General features: G+C 39.7%; 1 protein-coding gene across 4 annotated transcripts in view; it reads right to left on the bottom strand.

Annotated features, from left to right (window-relative positions):
- Vps13c (vacuolar protein sorting 13 homolog C) overlaps window positions 1-21,499 on the bottom strand; it is a 159,062-nt gene that overhangs the window by 73,670 nt on the left and 63,893 nt on the right. For all 4 annotated transcript variants that reach the window (XM_031346005.1, XM_031346006.1, XM_031346007.1 and 1 more), the window contains 12 exons: window positions 19,002-19,119; window positions 15,768-15,897; window positions 14,416-14,494; window positions 13,708-13,847; window positions 11,391-11,544; window positions 8,286-8,365; window positions 6,686-6,745; window positions 6,045-6,213; window positions 4,514-4,630; window positions 3,059-3,162; window positions 2,706-2,873; window positions 1,943-2,247 (listed from right to left, as the gene is read on the bottom strand). In XM_031346005.1, the coding sequence (XP_031201865.1) occupies window positions 1,943-2,247; window positions 2,706-2,873; window positions 3,059-3,162; window positions 4,514-4,630; window positions 6,045-6,213; window positions 6,686-6,745; window positions 8,286-8,365; window positions 11,391-11,544; window positions 13,708-13,847; window positions 14,416-14,494; window positions 15,768-15,897; window positions 19,002-19,119 (1,624 nt within the window). The remainder of the gene's footprint in view (window positions 1-1,942; window positions 2,248-2,705; window positions 2,874-3,058; window positions 3,163-4,513; window positions 4,631-6,044; window positions 6,214-6,685; window positions 6,746-8,285; window positions 8,366-11,390; window positions 11,545-13,707; window positions 13,848-14,415; window positions 14,495-15,767; window positions 15,898-19,001; window positions 19,120-21,499) is intronic.

Below are 21,499 nucleotides of genomic sequence, written 5' to 3'. Positions count from 1 at the left end.
TAACAGTGTGGCTTGAGGGGTTTCAAAGTTGAATTAATAATTAACCTATAATCCTCTAGCAGAGACAGATTACAATGTGTGATTCAGCAATTAAAAAAATGTTTTGTTTATTTTAAGACAAGAGTTTCTTCATGTAGCCCTCGCTGCACTGCAACTTCCTTTATAGACTAGGCTGGCCTTAAAATCAGAGATCTGCCTGCCTCTACCTCCTGAGTACTGGATTTAAAGGCATATACCACCATGCCTGGCCCCAAACACACAAAAATAATTTTTTTAAATAAGACTTTTTTCTTGAAATCATAGAAAGGAGAAGAACAGAGCTAAAAGTTGTTTTGGATTTTTGTTTGTTTTAAATTCATAATGCTGCAGATACACAAGAAATAATCTACCTGAGTGCTCTGCTAAAACAATGCAGCAGAAAAGGTCCTACTACTTGGGACCAAGCACCTGTCACAAAGTCATTCTGCAACACATTTACTCCTGTGTTTGTGGAGAAATTGGTATAGGCACACCTACCAGATTACCCAGCAGATACATGACATGCAGACAGTTTTACCCATCATACATATAATGTTCAGGCAGCTATGCAGAATACTTAATGTTTCACAAGATGGTGAATGACCCCATGAGCTGTTTCCTCATCAACTATACTTCCTACAATTTTAGACTCTCTTCTTCCAACTTGTAAGAAAAATTCACCATAAGGAAAATAGCATCTAATACTCGCAGCCCACTCATCCGTGTCACATGTATTGTGTGTCTTGACTGCATTGAGACATGCAGAAGGCCTGACCTAAGCTGATGACAATCACACTGAGATGCTCACAAGGACCCCGTCACTGACAGCGCCTTCCTCCGAGTGCATGCTGTGCAAGCAGAGGACAGCAGTGTCTTTGTAGGTACTGAGACTAAAGACACAACAGTGAGGGAGCAGCAGCACAGGAAATCAGGAAACCAGAAAGCACAGCCATTGCTGACGCATTTCAGAAAGCTCCCACGCGGGTTCTCTTCTTGACCTGTAACTGTCTCTTTTTTTATTTTGAATAATTAAATTGCCATTGGTGAGATGAAAATCATTTTCAAATCTTTTTGTGTCTTCACATGCCACACAGCATGAGTACTGAGGACACAGTGTGACTTACAAAGCTACCGAAATGTGTAAGTTCACTGAAGGCACGAGTCACCAGGAGAGCCAGACCATCAACCTCATGCGGCAAGGTGAAGAGCTGTTACAAATAAAGATCTGCTGCAGCAGAAACCACCTCAACAGCAGAGGGCCCAAATGGATGCCACGTGTGGTTCCAGGGGTGGGGAGAGGGACCAGGCAGAGGGGGTTACTATAGTGGACATCACCGCAAAACCAACGCCACCTCAGTTCTGATCCACATATTAATTTCTAGAAACTACTATTCATACCATGGATTAACATAAGAATAAATGACCCTACTTTGAGAGACACAGGCTAAGGCATTTAGGGACACAGGATCAAGATGTGTATTCTATTATTCTATTCTCTCTCACTTGACCTTTTTTTTTTCTTTTCTATTTTTGAGACGGTGTCTCACTGTGTAGCTCCTGCTGTCCTGTATAGACCAGGCTGTCCTCAAACTCAGAGATCTTCCTATTTCTGTCTCCTAAGTGCTGGGATTAAAGGTGTGCATCACTACACCTGGCCAAGATTTCTATTCTCAAATGTTTAGCAACCACTGTTTTGGACAATAATATATATATATTTTAAAACATGTAAGAAAAAAAATTAAACAAATCGGCAGCTCTACATGAAGTATGTATACACACATGCACTCCAGCTGACCAGAAATTAGAGTTCTTTGCAACGTTCTTTATCAGAAAATGGTTCTGTTAAAGAAACATGAAGCATGAAATATGAAAATAGCATGAAAAATAAGTACATACTTCATAGCACAGCGCTGAACATGCATACCTAGAGAGTTTCAGTTTCGTGAGCTGCACCTCCATTTTGTCGATGACTGGAGGATTTACAGCATCTTCTCCAGACACCAGACTGAACTGATTGTGAACTCTAATTAATCCAAGATCTACCACGACAGCATTGGTGGAGAGAGAAGACTGTGGAATGACAATGACTGGTGCTTTCAAATCAATATCAACAGAAACACGGAAGCTCCTCTGGGCGAGATCCTTCACACTCGTGGCCGCCTTTTCCGCAGCCTGGGCAGTGGCTGCACTCAGTGCCTCTTTGGCCACCTGGAAATTGTTCAGGAAGTTCTGTGGACAATATGTAAAAGGAGACGTTCAGAAGCAGGGACATCTGTGAATAAGCCCACCTTCTGCTAACACACATGCAATTTCCTCCAAGGGTCTTTAGAGTTGAGCCCTATTCAAGTGATCAGAAGGAACTGAGGAAGGCCAGCCTCAGCGACACACCTCCCAGCCTTGAGTAGTGAGCCCTCACGGAGCAGGTGCAGAAGTGAACACATCTTCAACACTTCAGCACTCAGACAGTTGGCTTCTGTGTGTTCTAGAAAACTAATGCCAACCACGGACAAAAACCATTCAATGACTTAGACTTCAAGAGCTAGAGAGGGCTTTTGGTTACTACTTTCATACATAGACACCAGGCATAATCAAAACACCCACCGCCTAAAGCCCAAAATTCACAACATGTGTAATCCCAGCCCTTACAGTTTCTCGGGGAAATGTGGACATATAAACAGTGACTTTACCAGCAGCGACATAAGGAACTTATGAAGGTAGACAATCTGAATACAGCCGACGTGCAGCGCCATCACACCATCCACAGTGGACATGTCAGTGTAGGAATCTCCTTCAGTAGCATCCGGATACAAATCCAGGTTAAAGCGGAAAACTTCATTTCCAACTATGGATACAGCCTGAAAAACCAGAAACATGAACATACTCTGCCCAGGAAAGCATTCGCAAAACAAAGCCCCAGTCAGGAAAGTCCTGAGGCTATAATCTTCATAGAAATAAATTTAATTTTTAAAATAAGATATTTTAAAATAAAGTCTCTATGCAATAATCAAAAACTAGTAACTATCCATTCAGTGTTACATACTTTCTTATGAACTGTTTTGGGATCGACATCTGTGACAATAATGTTTTCCAGCCTGGCAAAAAGTGACTGCTTCTTTGACTGAAGAGAAAGGGAAGAATCAAGGCCTGAAAAACAAAATTATTATAATTCTCATAAATATAACAAATATTCCATTTCATTATGATTTAAGGATATATGGAATGTCTAAACTCATATTAATACATTTCCTGTTAAATATTTTTAGTTTTCTAAATAACAGACTTAAATTTTTGTTAAAAATCTAATTGTGTAAGTCCTACCCTTACTGAGGAACAGTTGATAGCAGGTTGTGAGAAAGAATCATTGCTCTTTGGGGGTGTGACCACTGGAAGGTTATCCATGCTCCCAAATGTGGCCTCACATCCACGCACACTCAGGCAGCACTAATGGGATTTAGTGGGTATACTTAGTGGGTAACTAAGTATAATAAGGAGACATGAAGTTGAGAGGGGGACACACTGGGAGGACCTGAGAGGAGCTACAGTGGGGAAATGGCGGTAGCTATGATCATCTTGCCTAGTATGCACATATGAAATTCTCAAAGAATAAAAGAAATAGATAAATACATTAAATATCATTTTCCTATGACATTGAAAAGATTCCTATTATCTTGAGTGTATAATAAAGCGTTTAAAAAACAAAAACAATAAAATAAAATATAATTACATAAATTTTCAGTTCTCTGGGAGGAAATCTAGTACAAAGGGATCAATTCAGGATAAGTAAGCATAAAATACATTTTTATGCCTTTGTAGATATTAAGTCATTTACATGAAGACTGTGCTGGCTAGTTTTATGTCAACCTGACATGAGCTGGAGTCACTTGAGAAGAGGGACTCTCATCTGAGAAAATGTGTCCATAAGACTATCCTATAGGTAAGTCTATAATATACTGCCTTAATTAGTGACTGGTGTGTTAGGGTTCAGCCCATGGTATGTGGTGCCACCCTGGAACAGTGGTCCTGGGTTGTAAAAGAAAGCAGGCTGAGCAAGCCAGGAGGGGCAAGCCAGTACGCAGTATTCTTCTATGGTTTCTGCTTCAGTTCCTGCTTCCCAGTTCCTGTCCCGCCTTTCTTCAATGACGGACCGATGTGGAAGTATAAACTGAAATCAACCCTCTCCTCCCTAGGTTTTGGTCCTGGTGTTCACCACAGCAGTAAACGTCCTGCCTGAGATGAAAGCTACAAAAGTTTTGGAACAAAGTTTATATAAGTAGATGTGTCATCAATTTGGAAAGAAAAGAAGAGAACAACTACACTAGCCAGAATTTGGACATTATCTAATCCTAAGCATCCAGTTCAGCCACACCCTGCAACTGTTTGCAGTTCAGAGCTCTCTCCACGTATTTTCTCTAACACTTCAGAAAGGGAAAGACAGCAAAAGGAAGGGGAGAAAATGCTTAGTGTAAAACAGCTGTAAAATACTGTGACACTTTACCTTGTATCTTGATTTCAGCAATATTGCTCTTCTCATCACAGACAGTGACACAGAAAGCATTCAGTTTGGCAAACAGCCTGAAGCCAATCACGTCACTATCTCTAGAGGGCACCATCACTAAAAATAAAGCAAAGGATTCTAGTAAGAGAAGTTTCTTCATATATTTTACATAATATATAGTACATGAGTATAAAATAGTTATAAAACATAAAATACATGTTATACAAACCACATGCATATAAAAACAAAAAGTCAAAAGTAAATAGAACATAAAATTCAAACATGTAAAGTAATGTGCCTAAAGTCACACAGTTTTAAGTAATATAATCAGAATGTGAACTAAGTTCTTTTGGATTCACATTCTAGAGATTCTCAACAATGGCATGCAATCTTTGGGGTGCTGGAGAAATGGATCAGAGAACAAGGATCCCAGCACCCGCATGGTGACTCACAACCATCTGTCACTTCAGTTCCAGAAGATCTACCACCCTCTTCTGGACTCATGGGCACTGCATACATGTGGTGTACATACATACATGTAGACAGAACACCCAACACATAAAAAATAAGATTGTTTAAAAGATGCAAATAGTCTCTGCCATCATATCTCCAAGTCTCTTTCCTTAAAGGCTGTCCTAAGAGCCCTTCCAGAGCCACTAGGATGGGAAAAAGGACCCAGCACACACATGTTTTCCTCTAATAACCATCCAAAAGCAATCCCAGCCACAAGAAGAAAAAGAAACAGTAGTATTAAAACAGTAGTATTGCTTATATTTTCCGTGTGTGTGTGTGTGTGTGTGTGTGTGTGTGTGTGCGCACGCGCGCGCGCGCGCATGTAAGAGACAAAGAGAGAGAAAACAAAGTTTCCTAAAACAATAGTACTACTTATATATATATTTGCCGTGTGTGTGTCTATGTGTAAAAACAAAGTTTCTTAAAATAATAGTATTGTTTATATTTGCATTGTGTGTCTGTTTGTCTGAGTGTCTGTATACATATATGATGCCTTAGTTTTTTTTGAATCAGGATTTTCTATGCTGCCTACCCAAACTGGCCTGGGAATCCTGATCCTCCTGCCTCAGCCTCCCAAGTACTAAAACTGTGAGTATGTTTCACTGCCTACCCAGTACGCCTGCTTTATGCACCAGGCGATTCAACTGAAGAAAACCCCAGTGACTGGAGAGTTGTCTGTTTACATACTGTGTTTGCTTTGAAAGAGAGTGGAATACTATGGCACTGACATTCACCAATAGACAAATTATTAACAGCTTCATAATCTAATGGCATTATTGAGAGGTAATACACTTGTGTGCCTTTGCAGGGCATGACTTATCTTCGGACCACCTCTGTCCGTCTGCCTATCCACCTCAATCTCTACCATATGCTTCATCATGTTCTGCCTGGCAACACACAAGCTCAGAAGCAACAGAACGAAGTGTTCATGGGCTGACATATCTGAAACTGAGGCAAAACAAAGCTTTGCTCCTTCAAACTGTTGTCCTTGGGAGTTTGCCATAGAGAACACTCATACCTTTCTGGAGGGTCGAGTTCTTCTGTTTCTCAGGTATGCTCTGTGCCTCCTGCACCTCCTTGGCCACACCCATGTTCTGACTGTCTGATGGGATGACGGTTGTCAAGTAGTTAAGAGAAGACAGAAGAGCTTGTGTTTGTAGCAACAGATTCAAAGATGAAAAGGCCACCTGAAAGGGTTTTACAGGGAAAATTAATTCTTTCCCAGTTACCATCTGTGGTCTCAGCAAAGGCTGCCTCCAAGACAGGAAAGGGAGAGAGAGAGAGAGAGAAGACCATGACTCCCAGATGTAGGGATACAGGGACAGCAAATGACCTACACACTCAGGACACAGGAGAGAGAGCATCACAGTAACTAACTACTCCATTCCTAAACAAATTGGTCATGGAGCCAATAACTGCCTCCCCTGGCCATCTGCACAGTCAACATGTAACTGGCTTCCTGGATCTTCAACAGGCTATTGTGATTATAGGAAATGAGTAAAAACCTCCAGTCACCAAGGGCTAACACATCTAGAAGTGATTCCAAAAGGGGCATCCAAGACATTTAAGCTTAAGGGGCAGAAATGTGAACACGGGCTCAAGTATGAAGTGAGCAGGTTATTTTCAAACAAGATACACTTCTTTAATAAAAGTTCTTACCTTAACAGTTTGTTCAGTCTTTTCAAAAGTAGTTTGAAAACTAGGCCCATTCCTATCAACCTGAAAAAAAAAATAAATCCAAAGAAGGAATTAAAAGCAAAGTAAATTTTTATAATCTGTGTGTGTGTGTGTATATGTGTATGTGTGTATTCGCATGCAAGTGTGCTCATGAGCACACACACATGCACGCTTATGTGGTGAGAGATGGAGGAAGAGAAAGGGGAAGGTGGAAAGGGAAGGGGAGAAGGTGGGGGAGGGAGAACACCTACTGTGGTGGTTCACATAACAATTGCCCCCACAGCCTCATATATTGAAATGCTTGGTCACCAGTTGACGGAAATTTTTGGAAAGGATTGGAAGGTGTGGCCCAGTGAAGGAAATGTGTCACTGACAGTAGGTTTTGAGGTTTCAAATACCACACCATTCTAGGTTAGCTCTGTGCTTCCTATTTACAAATAAGAATGTAACCTATAAGCTAATGGTCCTGAACCGTGCCTGCCTTCCTACTGCCTGTCTCTCAGCCATGATGGTCATGGACTCTAACCCTTGAGAACTGTGAGCCCCAAATTAAGTTTTTTCTTAATAAGTTGCCTAAGTATGGCTGATCGAAGCATAGGTAACTAAGACAACCATATATCATGTTGTCTTATTTTAAAATTACATACATTGTATTTTTAATAACAGTGCAAAGTGTTCTGATTAAGCATGAAGGAACATGCATTCCCTCAGGGAATTGAAGATAAAGTCAAGAAGAGAACACATAAGGGCCACCTCACCCACCCATCATCTGATGCTTGTACCACTCTGGTAAGAGAAACATCAGTTCTTCACAAATTCAATCTCTATAGAGAAAGCTCTGTTGTTGTGGGGTCTTTGTTCTAAGTCAAAAAAATTTATCTCTCATCCTAAGTACTCCCTGGACTCAGTTCTGTCCTTTGGGAACAAAGAAGAAACAAGAATTCTGAAGACTGGCTCCCATGAGCAGCTTTCTGCCCTGGCCACTTTGCCGGCCTCTTCACAGCCATTCTGCTCTGTGCTTTTCCTTAGAAAACTAGTCACTATGTTTTCAGTCAGCTGAGATTCCATTTTAACTCTTGTCTGCTTGTACATCTCCTTCTAACTTATAATCACTTTGAGAACATGAAAAAGCAACTTCAACCCAAGTGTTCAACAGCACAGACATTCAATAACCCTCACAGACAGAACAAAAAGCCAGGGAATCACTAGAATGAAGGTAAACACCATCAATTTCTTCCATCCAGTTCACTGGGGTACATTTTTCAGTCCATCCCCAGTCCTGCTTGATCTCTTCTCAACTCAATCTAACTCCACTTTCCCTTTTTAATGTAGTATACTCAACTAATTGTTTTTACAAGAAGTGTAGTGGTGTGAATATGCACCAAAGACAGAAGAGTACCTGCTTTGCCCTGGATTCTGCTTCTGGGTTAGCAGCCCAGCAGCTTTGTAAAATCCCTGTTCTCAATGAAAGAAGAAGGCTAAGAGCAAGTAACTGCTGGGATGTATTCCTTACACACAGTCATCTTCTCTCCAGGGTACAGTGTGGGGCCCAGACAGCTGTGTCATCGCTTGTGGCCCTTACCTTGATGTACTCCACTTTTAAAAGATCTAATCCAGGTCTGTCTGAAGAGCTAATCAAGTGAATTGGCTTCTTTCTGGATCCTAAAAGAGAGAAATGTAAATAAGTTGCGTTTATGAAATTTTAGAGTCTACCACATGTCTTTGTCTAGTGGTGTTTTAAAAAATACCCATGTACATTTTCATGGCTTTGAAGGAACAAACATTAGTGGTGAAGATATAAGGGAGCTGAAATCCTGACGTTAGATTCCCAACTTACTTAAAACCTTTCACCTTTCAGTTGCTTTCATACCGTGCTCAAAAAGAGTTGAAACCACTTAAGATATTTTTAAGGACACCTGTGTATTTATAGACAGCAGAATGAACTATGAGTGTTAAGAATCTGGAAATGACAATAGCAGGAAGTCTGTATCCAAAAATCGTGTCTACAATTTATTTCTTGGTGTAGCACAACTGTCAACTCTCAGCTTAGCTACAATGGAGGTAAAATCCTTTGGTGATGTGAGGGTCATTGAAGTACAGCCTTATTACAATGAAACCCAATGTCTAAAAATTGTTCTTATTTTGGGCTTATACCACAGTAAGAGCCAAGATTTTAAACTCTACTAAATACAAAACAAACAAACAAAAAGACTTTATATATTTATGTTCACTTAAGAAAATACTAGAACTTTCTTAAGTTCTCAGATCATAAGTGAACAGTATTTTCTTATGATCTCAGATCAGTGAACATTCTTAGCATGGTATGATGTATTATTTTGAAATATACAGTTAATATGTTTGGAGTTATTTAAAATTTATATTGAGAAAAATGTATTTTCACTATTGCTGTAGATGAGCATCTACATAGGACTGTTAAATTGATTGTTGTTTTATATCAAACAACTTTTATAATACTTATTTTATTGTTATAATATTTTATAAATTTTAAGGAATATGACAAAAAAGATATTGTAGGCACTGAGGGGGGTCTCTGGGAGGAGTTGGGGTACAAAAGGGAAACAAGAATGTGATTTAATTCTATTTACTTAAAATATGTTTTTAAATGTTAATGAATTCAGATAAATTGAAATCATGTAACTTTTCTCATCATAATGCAATAAAAGTTAAAAATAAAAAAAAAAAACTAAAAAAAAAGAATCTTGAAATGTGAATTCTAATTTATCTCTGATCTTAACCCATACCTATTTAACTTTCTCAACTACAAAACTGGAGACTCTAGTGGATTCTTAAACTGTTCATAAAATATTATATTTATAGTTACCAAACTCAAATAATTTAAACTATGCCTTTGCTTAGATCTGGGGTTGCAGGGAAGAATATAGAAACCTTTTTTAAAAAACAAACAAACAAACAAAACCCAGAGGCTGACCATTCAAACTTTCTTTTTAGTAGGCTGTGGTGATTGACAGCTATAACCGCAGCCTTGTAGTATAGTCCCGCCTGGACTATATGGTGAGTCTGAGGGCAGCATGGCTACATAGTAAGACTTGGTTTCAAAGCCAAAACGAACTTTTCCTTTGAGTTCAAAACTATATCATGTGTGTGGAGACACAGAGGAACTGCCTCCCAAATCTGTTTAGGGAGGGCTGGTTCGTCAACCACTGAATCGTGCCCATACTTCTCTCTTCATAGCCTGTAAATCCTGCTTCTAGAACAGGAAGAAAGCCACCCCACCCGTCATCCTTCCCTTTTATAGCTTTCTTTTAAAGATCTATGTGTGTGAGTGTTTATTTTCATTTGTGTATGTGCACTCTGTGTGCACCTGGTGCCCTAGGAAGTCAGAAGAAGGGTTGGATCTCCTGGACCAGGGTTACAGACAGTGTGAGGTGCCATGTGGATGCTGGGACTCAAACCCAGCCACTCTCAATGGCTGAGCTTTCTCTCCAGGTCCCTCTCTAGTCTTAACCGACACAAAACAAAGCCTAGAAAGATTTATTGTTTACAATTATTACTCATATCTGTAATGTAAATTCTATCATAATCTATTACCTAAGAAAATTAGCAACACTTAATTGGAGTTTACTTTGGTTTCAACTATTTTCTAAAAATCATAAAATGTCTTACTATTTGATCACAGTATTGGGCAAGTTTGGGGGGAATTTTAATTGTCGCTCATCCATGCTTCAAATATCTGAGGTATATTGGGGAACTTGCCATGGTAGACAAGTTTTTTTTTTTTTTTTTAAGATTTATTTATGTAAGTACACTGTAGCTGTCTTCAGACACACCAGAAGAGGGCATCTGACCTCATTACAGATGGTTGTAAGCCACTATGTGGTTGCTGGTATTTGAACTCAGTACCTCCAGGAGAGCTCTTAACCACTGAGCCATCTCTCCAGCTCTCGCTCTGGCCCATTTGAGATCATAAGAAATATACTGAAATGATAGACTATAGAAATTTACGAGAGCATGGCCTTTGCATCTTCCGAAATTTTTATTTCTATCACAGTGCCTCTGTGCTGTACAAACACTACCACAGTGGTTCTCAACCTGTGGGCCACAATCGCCTTCACAGGAGTCATCCAAGACCATCAGAAAACACAGGTATTATATTACAATTCATAACCAAAGCAGACCTACAGTTATGAAGTAGCAACAAAATCATTTTATGTTTGGGGGTCATGACAACATGAGGAACACTATTAAAGGGTCACAGCATTAGGACAGCTCTAACAGAATGGGCTTCAGTATCCTAAGTCCAGATTCAAATTCTAAAATCCATCATGAACAAGACAGGGAGTAAGGGCAAGTTATTTTGAGTTATTTAGCCTTTCTCTGCCTGTGAAATGGAAATGATACTCCCTAACATCAATGGACTTTCCGAGGGCATGTACTATAGTGGCTGAGGATGCCAGACCCCAGAACCAGGCTTCCAATATCTCAGTCAGGGCTCTGTCCCATATACTTGTTTAAACTTGGGTAATGATCAACCTGCATATTAGTTACATGTGAACTGAAGACAGTAACACAGATGCCTAATGGCCACTGTTCTAGAATGGAGTTAGTATTCATAGAGTGTTTACTGCACTGTGCATGTTATACCCATCATAATGAAATGCAAATGCTTCATTATAAATGAGACTATTTCTATTTTCATGGTTGTTACCTTTAATGTCATGGTAATCCAAACTGATTTTCCTCAAATAGGACACAGCAGTCAGGTCAAATGTCCTCATTGTTGCTTCTGTCCCTAACTGAGTGACATTAAATACTAGAATTGTCTCTTCTTCTTTCTGTTGTTTAGTGAGTTCCAAAACCACCTAAAAGAATCCACAAGGCAGGGGAGAGTTGTTGGTAAGTGAAAGTCATTCATAAAATGACAGAGGCAAAGTCCTTTCCCACACAGGATACTGAAAGAGTGAACATTCTAATCACATCCTCACACCAGACACAAAGACTGGAGTTACCCTCGAACTCTAGGATCAGAAAAGCCCATGCAAGTAAGGATAGGGTTCTTAGCATTTTTTTTAATTAAAAAAAAAAAACTGATAGATTCTTTTGATAGCAGCAAAAAATGAGAGTGTTCATTCCCACAGTATTTAAATTGATTATGGAAATGATAGCCAAAAATATTCACCTAATAAAAAAAATCAAAACATGTGCTGTAATTTTTAAAAAACATAAGAAATGATGCTGAGAGAATATCTTATGTATTGTATGGATGCTTCACCTGTCAATTAAAAAGCCTATGGCATAGGCATGAGATAAAGGTGGGACATCCGGAGGCAGAAGAGAATTCTGGGATAGAGACCTGCAGAAAATTTGTCTGGGAAGATGTGAGCTCAGGTAACCGGCCACGTGAAGGAATGTAGGTTAAAATAATGGGATTATCTAAGCTATGATCTATTCAGAGTAGAGCCTAGCTATATGGCCAAGATATTTGTACATATATTTTGAGTCTGTGTCTTATTTCTGGGAGCATGGGGCTGTGGGGAAGAACTGGGCCTAACTTCTACAAATAATGGTAGCCAAGGTAGCACGGCTGCATCTGAAGAGAAGAGCAACCACCCTGAAGCATTTGAAGATGGAGTCAGGGGCTCTCCTGATATTGTGGGTCAAAGTGTGAAAAAAAAGAGACAAGTCAAAAAGCCAAGGGTAGAAAACAGACCAAGAAAATACCAGCTAGACTAAATTCTATCACATCTGACATGATGATTTAGGAAAGGCTGTCATTCTAGAATATCAAAGTCAAACATGAACATCTCTGTATTATTTTGCACTTTATCATCAAAGTAATAAAAATTATTTTAGAAAATTTAGAACATAGAAAGGCAACGATGGAGATGGAAAGCTGCAATCGCAACAACGTGGAGATGGGTGCTGTCATTTACAGAGCAAATATACACATGTAGCTAAAAGGAATCATATGCCTGGCACAGAAATCTCCTATTACCCCCCAAATATGCTGTGACCTTCTCATCTGGTTTTCTTTTCCTGGTGTCTACTCCTTAGAAACAGTCCTCAGGTCTGAAGGTCTAGCCTCATAAGCTCTAAGCAGCATGTCCTCAGTCATCCCACCCCCTTTCAGGTTTTCTTTTGTTTGCTATTTTGAAACAGGGTCTTGTTAAGTTAACCTGAATGCCCTGTGTCTCCAGTAGAGACTAAAGTTGTAATCCTCCTGCATCAGCTTTCTTGATAACTAAAAGTACAGACCTATACTACCATGTTTGGCTTTCTATGTGACTTTTTTTCTTCACGTTGGAATTTAGAAGCTCTGATGTCAAAATCAATAAATTGTTTTCAGCTACCAATTAACATTAACCCTTCTCTTATACAGAAGCCCTGACTAAGCCATCTATCTTTTTTTAAAGCAAAACAACAACAACAACAACAACAACAACAACAACAAAAATAGTAGGGCTCGAGAGATGGCTCAGTCATTAAGAGCACTGAGTCAGAGAAGAAGCACCTAACCCTTGAGAGACTTGGGGCCCCAAGAGTGGGAGGTCTAGCAGGGTAGGGACATCCTCTTGAAGACAGGGGATGGGAGAAGGAGGTGTGGGATATGGAATAGTCATAGGGTGGACCAAGAGAAGGATAAAGTCTGAACTGTAAAAAACAGATTAAAGAACCAATAAAAAAAAAAATGAAAGGAGCTGGGGAGGGTAATATATATATATATATATATATATATATATGTATATATATATATATATATATATATCCATACATTACAAACAGAAATCTTATGTACAAACACAAATCCTAATTAAGAGACCTGAGTTTTTCTAGAATAGATTGCACGCACTGATTCCCCTTTAAACCACTTTTTAAAATAATTTCCATGGTTTTGAAACTGTGTGATTTGTGTACACTCACATGTATCAGCTGGTTTTTAAAAAAAAAAAAATAAAATAAACCTAGAATACACATTTTTAATGCACCTGAAGCTGAGGTCAGCTCATAAACAGAGAAGCACATACCTCTTTAATCTCAAACTTGAGCAGGAGACTAACCAGTTCCTCATTTGGAACCTCAGAAGCTTTTTTCAGTTCTGAGGCTTTTACAGTTCTAGCAGCCTGCGAGTCTCCGTCCTCAGCATCAAAGTACTCCTCATCAGACTCTAAAGGACAGAGACACTCATTAACCCAGACAGCATCCACTGAGACCCCACACAGATGCTGAGCCTAGACCTAACACTGTAAACTCCATCTTCAAGTCCCAACAGGACTAAAACTTAAACCAAACTTATTTTTCACTTTAGTTCATTCGTTCAAAATCCAGTAAAATATTTACTGGGCATCACCTATCATCAAGTTGTGACTCACTATGGACACCAGAGTGGCCAGGCCTTAACCTTGTTAGAGGCACCTTGTGTCTACCAGTTAACATTCTATATTCTAATCTGAAATTGTAAGGCATCACTTAGCCCTGGTTAGAGAAAAGTATTACAGAGAAATACAATACCTTAGTTGAATATTTGGAAAACACTGTCAAGTCTCATTACCCACCCTTAAGACAAACAAACAAACAACTCTTCATTTATCCAACAATGAGATGTGAGCATCAAAGAAGAACATGCCCTGAGGTCAGTGTTGGCGGCATAGACTCTTCACTCTCCGCAAACACCCTCACTACGTAGCAATGTATAGGTTTAGTGTCACAGAGAAACAGCACGTTCCAATCTTCACCTGATTCCATTCCATCTAGCAACAGCGGAGTCCCAAGAAGACCTTTTGTCCCGCCTGAAAGAACAGGAATCGAGGCTACCTAGCAAAGAATGCAAATATTTTTAATACATGCTAATAAGAAAGATTAAATAACACAGGTGACATCTCTATATACCGAAAACACAGAAGGTAAAATAAAAGAAGATGGAAAGAAAGATATCTGCACAAACATCACAGCCAAATCTTCAAGAAGCTAAAGCAGACAAATAACGGTCAGCTGGAACCTACAAAATATTAAAATTCTCCCCATTTTTATAAAGGTTTAATTATGTACAAATCAAGGGGTAAGTCTATGTCTTCGTGTATCACTTACTTGTGGGTAACAATATAAAAGTACACATTTATCATAGGGCTCTTGAAAATGGCATCATTATCAGCTAACTTTCTCAAACTTCTTTTCTAAGAAAGTAGAAATCTAACATTTATTCTAAGCTATAAAGATTATTCGATTAAGGTGACCTAGAACATTTAAGGCTCACCCAAAAGGGACAATCTCAACTTGAAAATTTATTTGCAAATTTATTTTAAAGCACTGTATTTCTAGTTCTATATAAGGTATATCTTAAAAATTGTGGCGGCCTGCTCCGCCCCCAGCATAGCTGTAGCCATTTTGTTCCATGCCTACCAGCTATTTCATAGTGTTGCTGTAACATGCCTGCCAGTCACTGACACAGAAAAATAACTTGACTCTGAGCAAGGTCATGCTGATCACATATCTTGTTAGGTTCTGTATGAGATTTGTTAATCTTAAGAATTTCCACAAAGCTTTATGCAGGACCCATCAAATGAAAAGTCAATATGAACTGCTAAGTCTAAAATGGCTTGAATCAGAGCTGACCACTGGGCGGCACTTTCTGCACCTGTGTATGAGTTCACTGTAGATTTTATAGTTTTAGCCTTTATAAGCTGACAGAGAAAGATGTTCAAGGTTGTAGACTCAGCCCCCAAGTTCTGAGCTACAGCCCTGATCAATTAGTCTTAGGGTGTCCCTGTATGACTGAGACCAGTGTTTGTGTGGTTTGTGGGAGACTCCTGAACCCCAACACAAATGTGAACATATTCCTTTCATTTCTGTTGCTTTCTGGTTTTGTTCGTTTGTTTAAAGACAGTATCTCACCATGCAGCCCTAACAAGGCTGCAACTTGCTGTGTAGACCAGGCTGGCCTGGAAATCAGAGATCTGCCTGTCTCTGCACCATCCCACCAGGCCCCATCCTTGCAGTTAGAAAGCCTGTCCTCAAACAATCACCACTACTCTGGAAGTATGGTTTTCTAGAACTCACCTTGGCATTTCCTCCAGAGTCATGTACTCACCTGTCTCTCTGGAGACTGTGTGGATGACTTCTGTGGCAAGGGTATACTGTTAATCAAACACAGCGCATCTTTTATCTTCTGGTCAGAAATCCTCACATGCATCAAAGGCAGTCCTCCTGACACTTTAAATCTAAGAATACAATTTGACAGTGAGGTCTCAGGGATGAGAGGGAATGGGCAGAAGACTACAAGTTGAGGTTAAGGGTTTGCCAGACATGTTTCAATCTCATTACACTTAGCACTCTTAGAGAAGGTAAAGTTCTCTGTGAACCATTTTTCCAAACCTTCTAAAACATATCTTTCTTAAGCAACTCAGTGGTTCTCAACCTATGGGTCATGACCCCTTTGGGGGAATCTAAGAACCTTTTCACAGGGTTTGCCTAAGACCATCAGTAAGCACACATATTTGCATTACAATTCATAATGGTAGCAAAATTACAGTTATGAAGTAGCAACAAAATAAATTTATGGTTGGGAGTCAGTACAACCTAAGGAACTGTATTAAAGGGTCACAGCACTAGGAGGATCGAGAACCACTGCAGTAAACATTTTTTAAATTAACTTTCTTAAAAACAGGCTTTCACTATGTAGCCCCAGCTGGCCTAGAACTTGCTATGAAATCAGGCTGGCCTCACCTCTCAGACTCTCTGCCTCCCCGCTGCTGTGATTAGGGGAGTGTACCACCACACACAGCCTGAAGTTCATTAATGCGTTATGAAAGTCCTATTGAACACAATTTCTTTCTATTAATGTCAGAGTGTCTACCTTGTCACTCTCTACCACCTTGTCTTGCCCTGCTCTGCTTATCCAGAGCACTGGGCAGCACCTGACATGTGAAGTGTGCACTTATTTCCTGTCCCTTCAGATTGAAATGCAAGCTCCCTGAGGTCACGTTTTGCTGCTGAGAGTCCAGTCGGCTTCCACCACTCATTTGTCATCTGGCAGCTGCTTCACTGTCTTCCTGATACAACATGGCCACCTCCTGTCTTTCTCAGCAGTCCTGACTACAGCTGCTCACAAGCTTGTTGTCCAGCTTACCCTCCGGCTGCTCAGCTAAGCTGTAACCAGCTCAAGCTGGCAGACACCTGATTCCTAAATAGGTTCCTGGTATTCAGTACAATAGTACTTAAGTAAAATTCTTAGTATTAATTGTCCCTATTAGAAAAGAGAAAGATATCTAATTAATGACCTCCTAAGAAGCTAGGGTGAAATGCAGGTAAAACTCAGAGTGTGCAGAAAAACTATAATAAACCTAGAGTGGAAAACATGAAGATTAAAGAATAAAAACAACTGAGAAATAACTGAACCCAAAAGCTGGCTGATCAGGAAATAGAGAAACAAAGGCACTACTACTTATATCCAGAACGAGAAAGCCAACATCTATACACTGTCCTTAGTGTATAGAGAAGATGAGCACTTTTTACAGCTCAGCTGGTCAAATGCAAACACACAACGCTCACCTAGGAAATTTTCCAACATCGTTCACACTCATTCACAAAAATGTCCAGAATGTTTAATACTCTCTAAAAGAAAACTGTAGGCCTAGAATACGTTAAGCCTGCAAGGATCTACTGACACAACCTTCAAGCAACCACACCGTGAATCTTAATCGTACTGAAAGAAGCCAAACAAAAAAGCCAAAGCTCAGTGTTGAGGGAAATATTAAAAAACAAACCTGCCAACACTCAGCAGGGCCAGGCCACGCTCCCGCACGCCTGCCACCGCCAACAACTCTCCAGAGCCCCCTGTGCCAGGTGGCCAGGTGATTTCACTCGATTGGTCTCTCAGCCCAACAACTTGACAGCCCTGTGAAGCCACATGGCTTCCACCAGGCCATCTCTCGGACAGGGCCTTCAAGTTCCTCTTGCTTTCATGAAATGCCCCACATACCCTTGGTTAGCCATCTCAACACCTACTTACCCAGTAGAATCAAGACTCTTAATGATTACTTAGCCTATCAGATTTATGTATCAATAATAACACAATTTACAAGATGCCAATACAATAATTTCAGAGCCAAATGGCCATATCAGCCTCCATTCTGGATCTCTCTCTCCTCCTCAGATCTCTCTGTCTGTCTCCTCAACTCCTCGCTCAGCCTCCCTTCTCCTGTCCAATCACAAGCTTCCCACTGCCCTAATGTGATTGGACAGAGGAAATCCTGCAACAGCTCAATGATTTCATTCACTGGAAATTCTAGAAAATTCTACCAAATAAATCTTCAAGATAAAGGAACTGATCAATATTTTCCAAGGAAAGAAGACAGAATGGGAAAGAAAGGACGTGGACTTAAGGAAGCTTCTGCAGGAAGCGGACATGTTAACTCAACTGCAGTGATGAACTCATGGAGACACAGACAACACATTAAATGACATCCATATAGTGTCAATTAAACCTCAGTAGAGCCGCTTTTAGGAAGACAGCATAACTATTTCATGAGAATATACTAACCTCACAATCTAGCTTCTATTTCTTTATTCCTTTAAGACATTTCTCAAGACTGTACATGGTCTCATGACCAAAAAAGCTAACTTCCTTTGAAATTTTTATTTCCCTGATAGTGAATCTTGATGTTCACAGATTCAGAATCTCAGATAGCCAATATTTATACAATGTAAAAATCTAAATATGAATTCTGAAATAAGAGAGACAACATGTTTTAGAGTTACTATTGCTGTAATGAATACTATGAGCAAAAGCAACTTGGGGGAAAAATGGTTTATTTGGCTTAGACTTCTACCTCATAGTTCATCACTGAAGTCAGGACAAAAACTCAAGCAGAGTAGGAACCTGGAGTCAGGAGCTGATGTAGAATGCATGGAGGAGGCTGCTTACTGGCTTGCTCATCATGGTTGCTCAGCCTGCTTTCTTATAGAACCCAGGACCACTAGCCCAGGTGGGCTAGGCCCTCCCACATCAATCAATAATTAAGAAAATAGTCTACAGGCTTACCTACAGCACAATCTTCTAAGGCCATTCTCTCAATTGAAGTTGTCTTCTCTAAGATAACTATAGCCTGTGTCAACCTGACATAAAACTTGCCAGCACAACAGACTATGCAAGTATTTTCTTTAAAATGTACTTGTATTATAAGATAGAATAGTCATTGTTTTCCCCTCTCCCACATATATCCACCACTGTTTCCTAAAACTTCAGTAGGTGATATGGGTGCAGCATATTTGTCTATTTCTAATACAAAAAAACAAAAACAAAAACAAAAACAATCATACTTACTTGGCCATTCTAACATCCTTCTCCACCATTGCCTTGGCCAACTCAACATGAATATCCATTGGCTGCAGTATATGCATAGTTGATGGATGCTGGAATCTACACTTTTTCCAATTTTCCTCTTTAAAGATAAAAGTTTTGGTATTAATTAACTTTTCAAAAAAATCAGACATTCTGTACAAAACCAATTTACATTGCTAGAAATACTTAACAAATTCAGTGAACAAATCTTTGCTTCCTTCAGCATACAATTAAATAATCTGTATTTTAATATAGATTGGTAGAAGATAATAATAATAAAATACTCATGTGTAATAACCACTACTGTTCCAAAAGGAAGATTCCAAAGATGGATTTTTCACATGGCTAATACAGTCAAATGCAGATCTTTATCCATGACAGGGACCGAAGAGTTCATTGTTCAAATAATTATTGGTAAGGGAGTGGAAAAGACAGGGTGGTTTTTACGGCCTGTATAAACATTCTCCTTTAAGAACCTTTTCAACAAATGGTGCTGGCTCAACTGGTGGTTAGCATGTAGAAGAATGCAAATAGATCCGTTCCTATCTCCTTGTACAAAGCTCAAGTTCAAGTAGATCAAGGACCTCCACATAAAACCAGATACGCTGAAACTAATAGAAAAGAAAGTGGGGAGGAGTCTCCAGCACATGAGCACAGGGGAAAATTTCCTGAACAGAACACCAATAGCTTATGCTCTAAGATCAAGAATTGACTAATGGGACCTCATAAAATTACAAAGCTTCTGTAAGGCAAAAGACACTGTCAATAGGACAAAACGGCAACCAACAATTTGGGAAAAGATCTTTACCAATCCTATATCTGATAGAGGATTAATATCCAATATATACAAAGAACTCAAGAAGTTAGAATCCAGAGAACCAAATAACCCTATGAAAAATGGGTATAAAGCTAAACAAAGAATTCTCAACTGAAGAATACCGAATGGCTGAGAAGCACCTAAAGAAATGTTCGACATCCTTAGTCATCAGGGAAATACAAATCAAAACAACTCTGAGATTCCACCTCACACCAGTCAGAATGCCTAGGATAAAAAACTCAGGTGACAGCAGATGCTGGCAAGGTTGTGGAGAAAGAAGAACACTCCTTCATTGCTAGTGGGATTGCAAGCTGGTACAATCACTCTGGAAATCAGTTTGGCGGTTCCTCTGGAAAAAGGACATAGTACTACCAGAGGACCCAGCTATATCACTCCTGGGCATACACCCAGAAGATGTTCCAACATGTAATAAAGGACACATGCTCCATTATGTTCATAGCAGCCTTATTTATAATAGCCAGAAACTGGAAACAACCCAGATGTCCCTCAACAGAGGAATAGATGCAGAAAATGTAGTACATTTATACAATGGAGTACTACTCAGCTATTAAAAACAATGAATTTATGAAATTCTTAGGGAAATGGATGGACTTGGAGAATATCATCCTGAGAGAGGTAACCCAATCACAAAAGAACACACATGGTATGCACTCTCTGATAAGTGGATATTAGCCCAGAAGATCAGAATACACAATGTACAATCCACAAACTACAAGAAACTCAAGAAGAAAGAAGACCAAAGTGTGGATACTTCGTTCCTTCTTAAAAGGGGGAAAAAAATACTCATGGAAAGAGTTGCAGAGATAAACTATGGAGCAGAGACTGAAGGAAGGATAATCCAGAGACTGTCCCACCTGGGAATCCTTCTCATATTCCGTCATCAAATCCAGACACTATTGTGGATGCCAGCAAGTGTTGGCTGACAGGAGCCTGATATAGCTCTCTCCTGAAAGGCTCTGACAGTACCCAACTAATATAGAAGTAGAGACTCACAGCCATCCATTAAACTGAGTACAGGGTCCCCAATGAAGGAGCTAGAGAAAGGACCCAATAAACCACCAACCAAAGAGTACCCATGGTGGGACTAATGGCTCCAGCAGCATATGTATAGCAGAGGATGACCTAGTTGGTAATCAATGGAAGGAGAGACCCTTGGCCCTGTTTAGGTTCTATGCCCCAGTATAGGGGAATGCCAGGGCCAGGAAGAGGGTGGGTTGGTTTAGATGTAGTGTTCTTTAAATATAAATCTCTCAGGGGGAGTAGGAAGGAAACAGGGTCATTTTTTGTTTTGTTTTGTTTTGTTTTGTTTTGTTTCAGAGGAGAAACTGGGAAAGGAGATATCATATGACATGTAAATAAAGAAAATATCTAATAGAAAATAAATAAGTAAATAAATAACCTCTGAGGCTCTTTACAGACAGTAGCAGACATGTCGTCTTAATGTTAACACATCTCACTGTGTAGAGGACAGCACGGCCTGGGTGGGCAGAGGTTCTGTCCTCAGATATATATGCTCAGAGACATTTAATCCACACTTACTTCTTCTAGTAACTAAAGGAATATGGAGAACTGAAAAGTGTTGGGAACCATGAGAGCCCTGAGATAAACATCCTGCCCCAGCTAATTGAGAACCCGGAGATTA

This window comes from Mastomys coucha, unplaced genomic scaffold (assembly GCF_008632895.1).
Source record: "Mastomys coucha isolate ucsf_1 unplaced genomic scaffold, UCSF_Mcou_1 pScaffold23, whole genome shotgun sequence".
Lineage (NCBI taxonomy): Eukaryota > Metazoa > Chordata > Mammalia > Rodentia > Muridae > Mastomys > Mastomys coucha.
The sequence above is the reverse complement of the archived record's forward strand: the minus strand, read 5'-3'. Positions and strand labels throughout refer to the sequence as shown.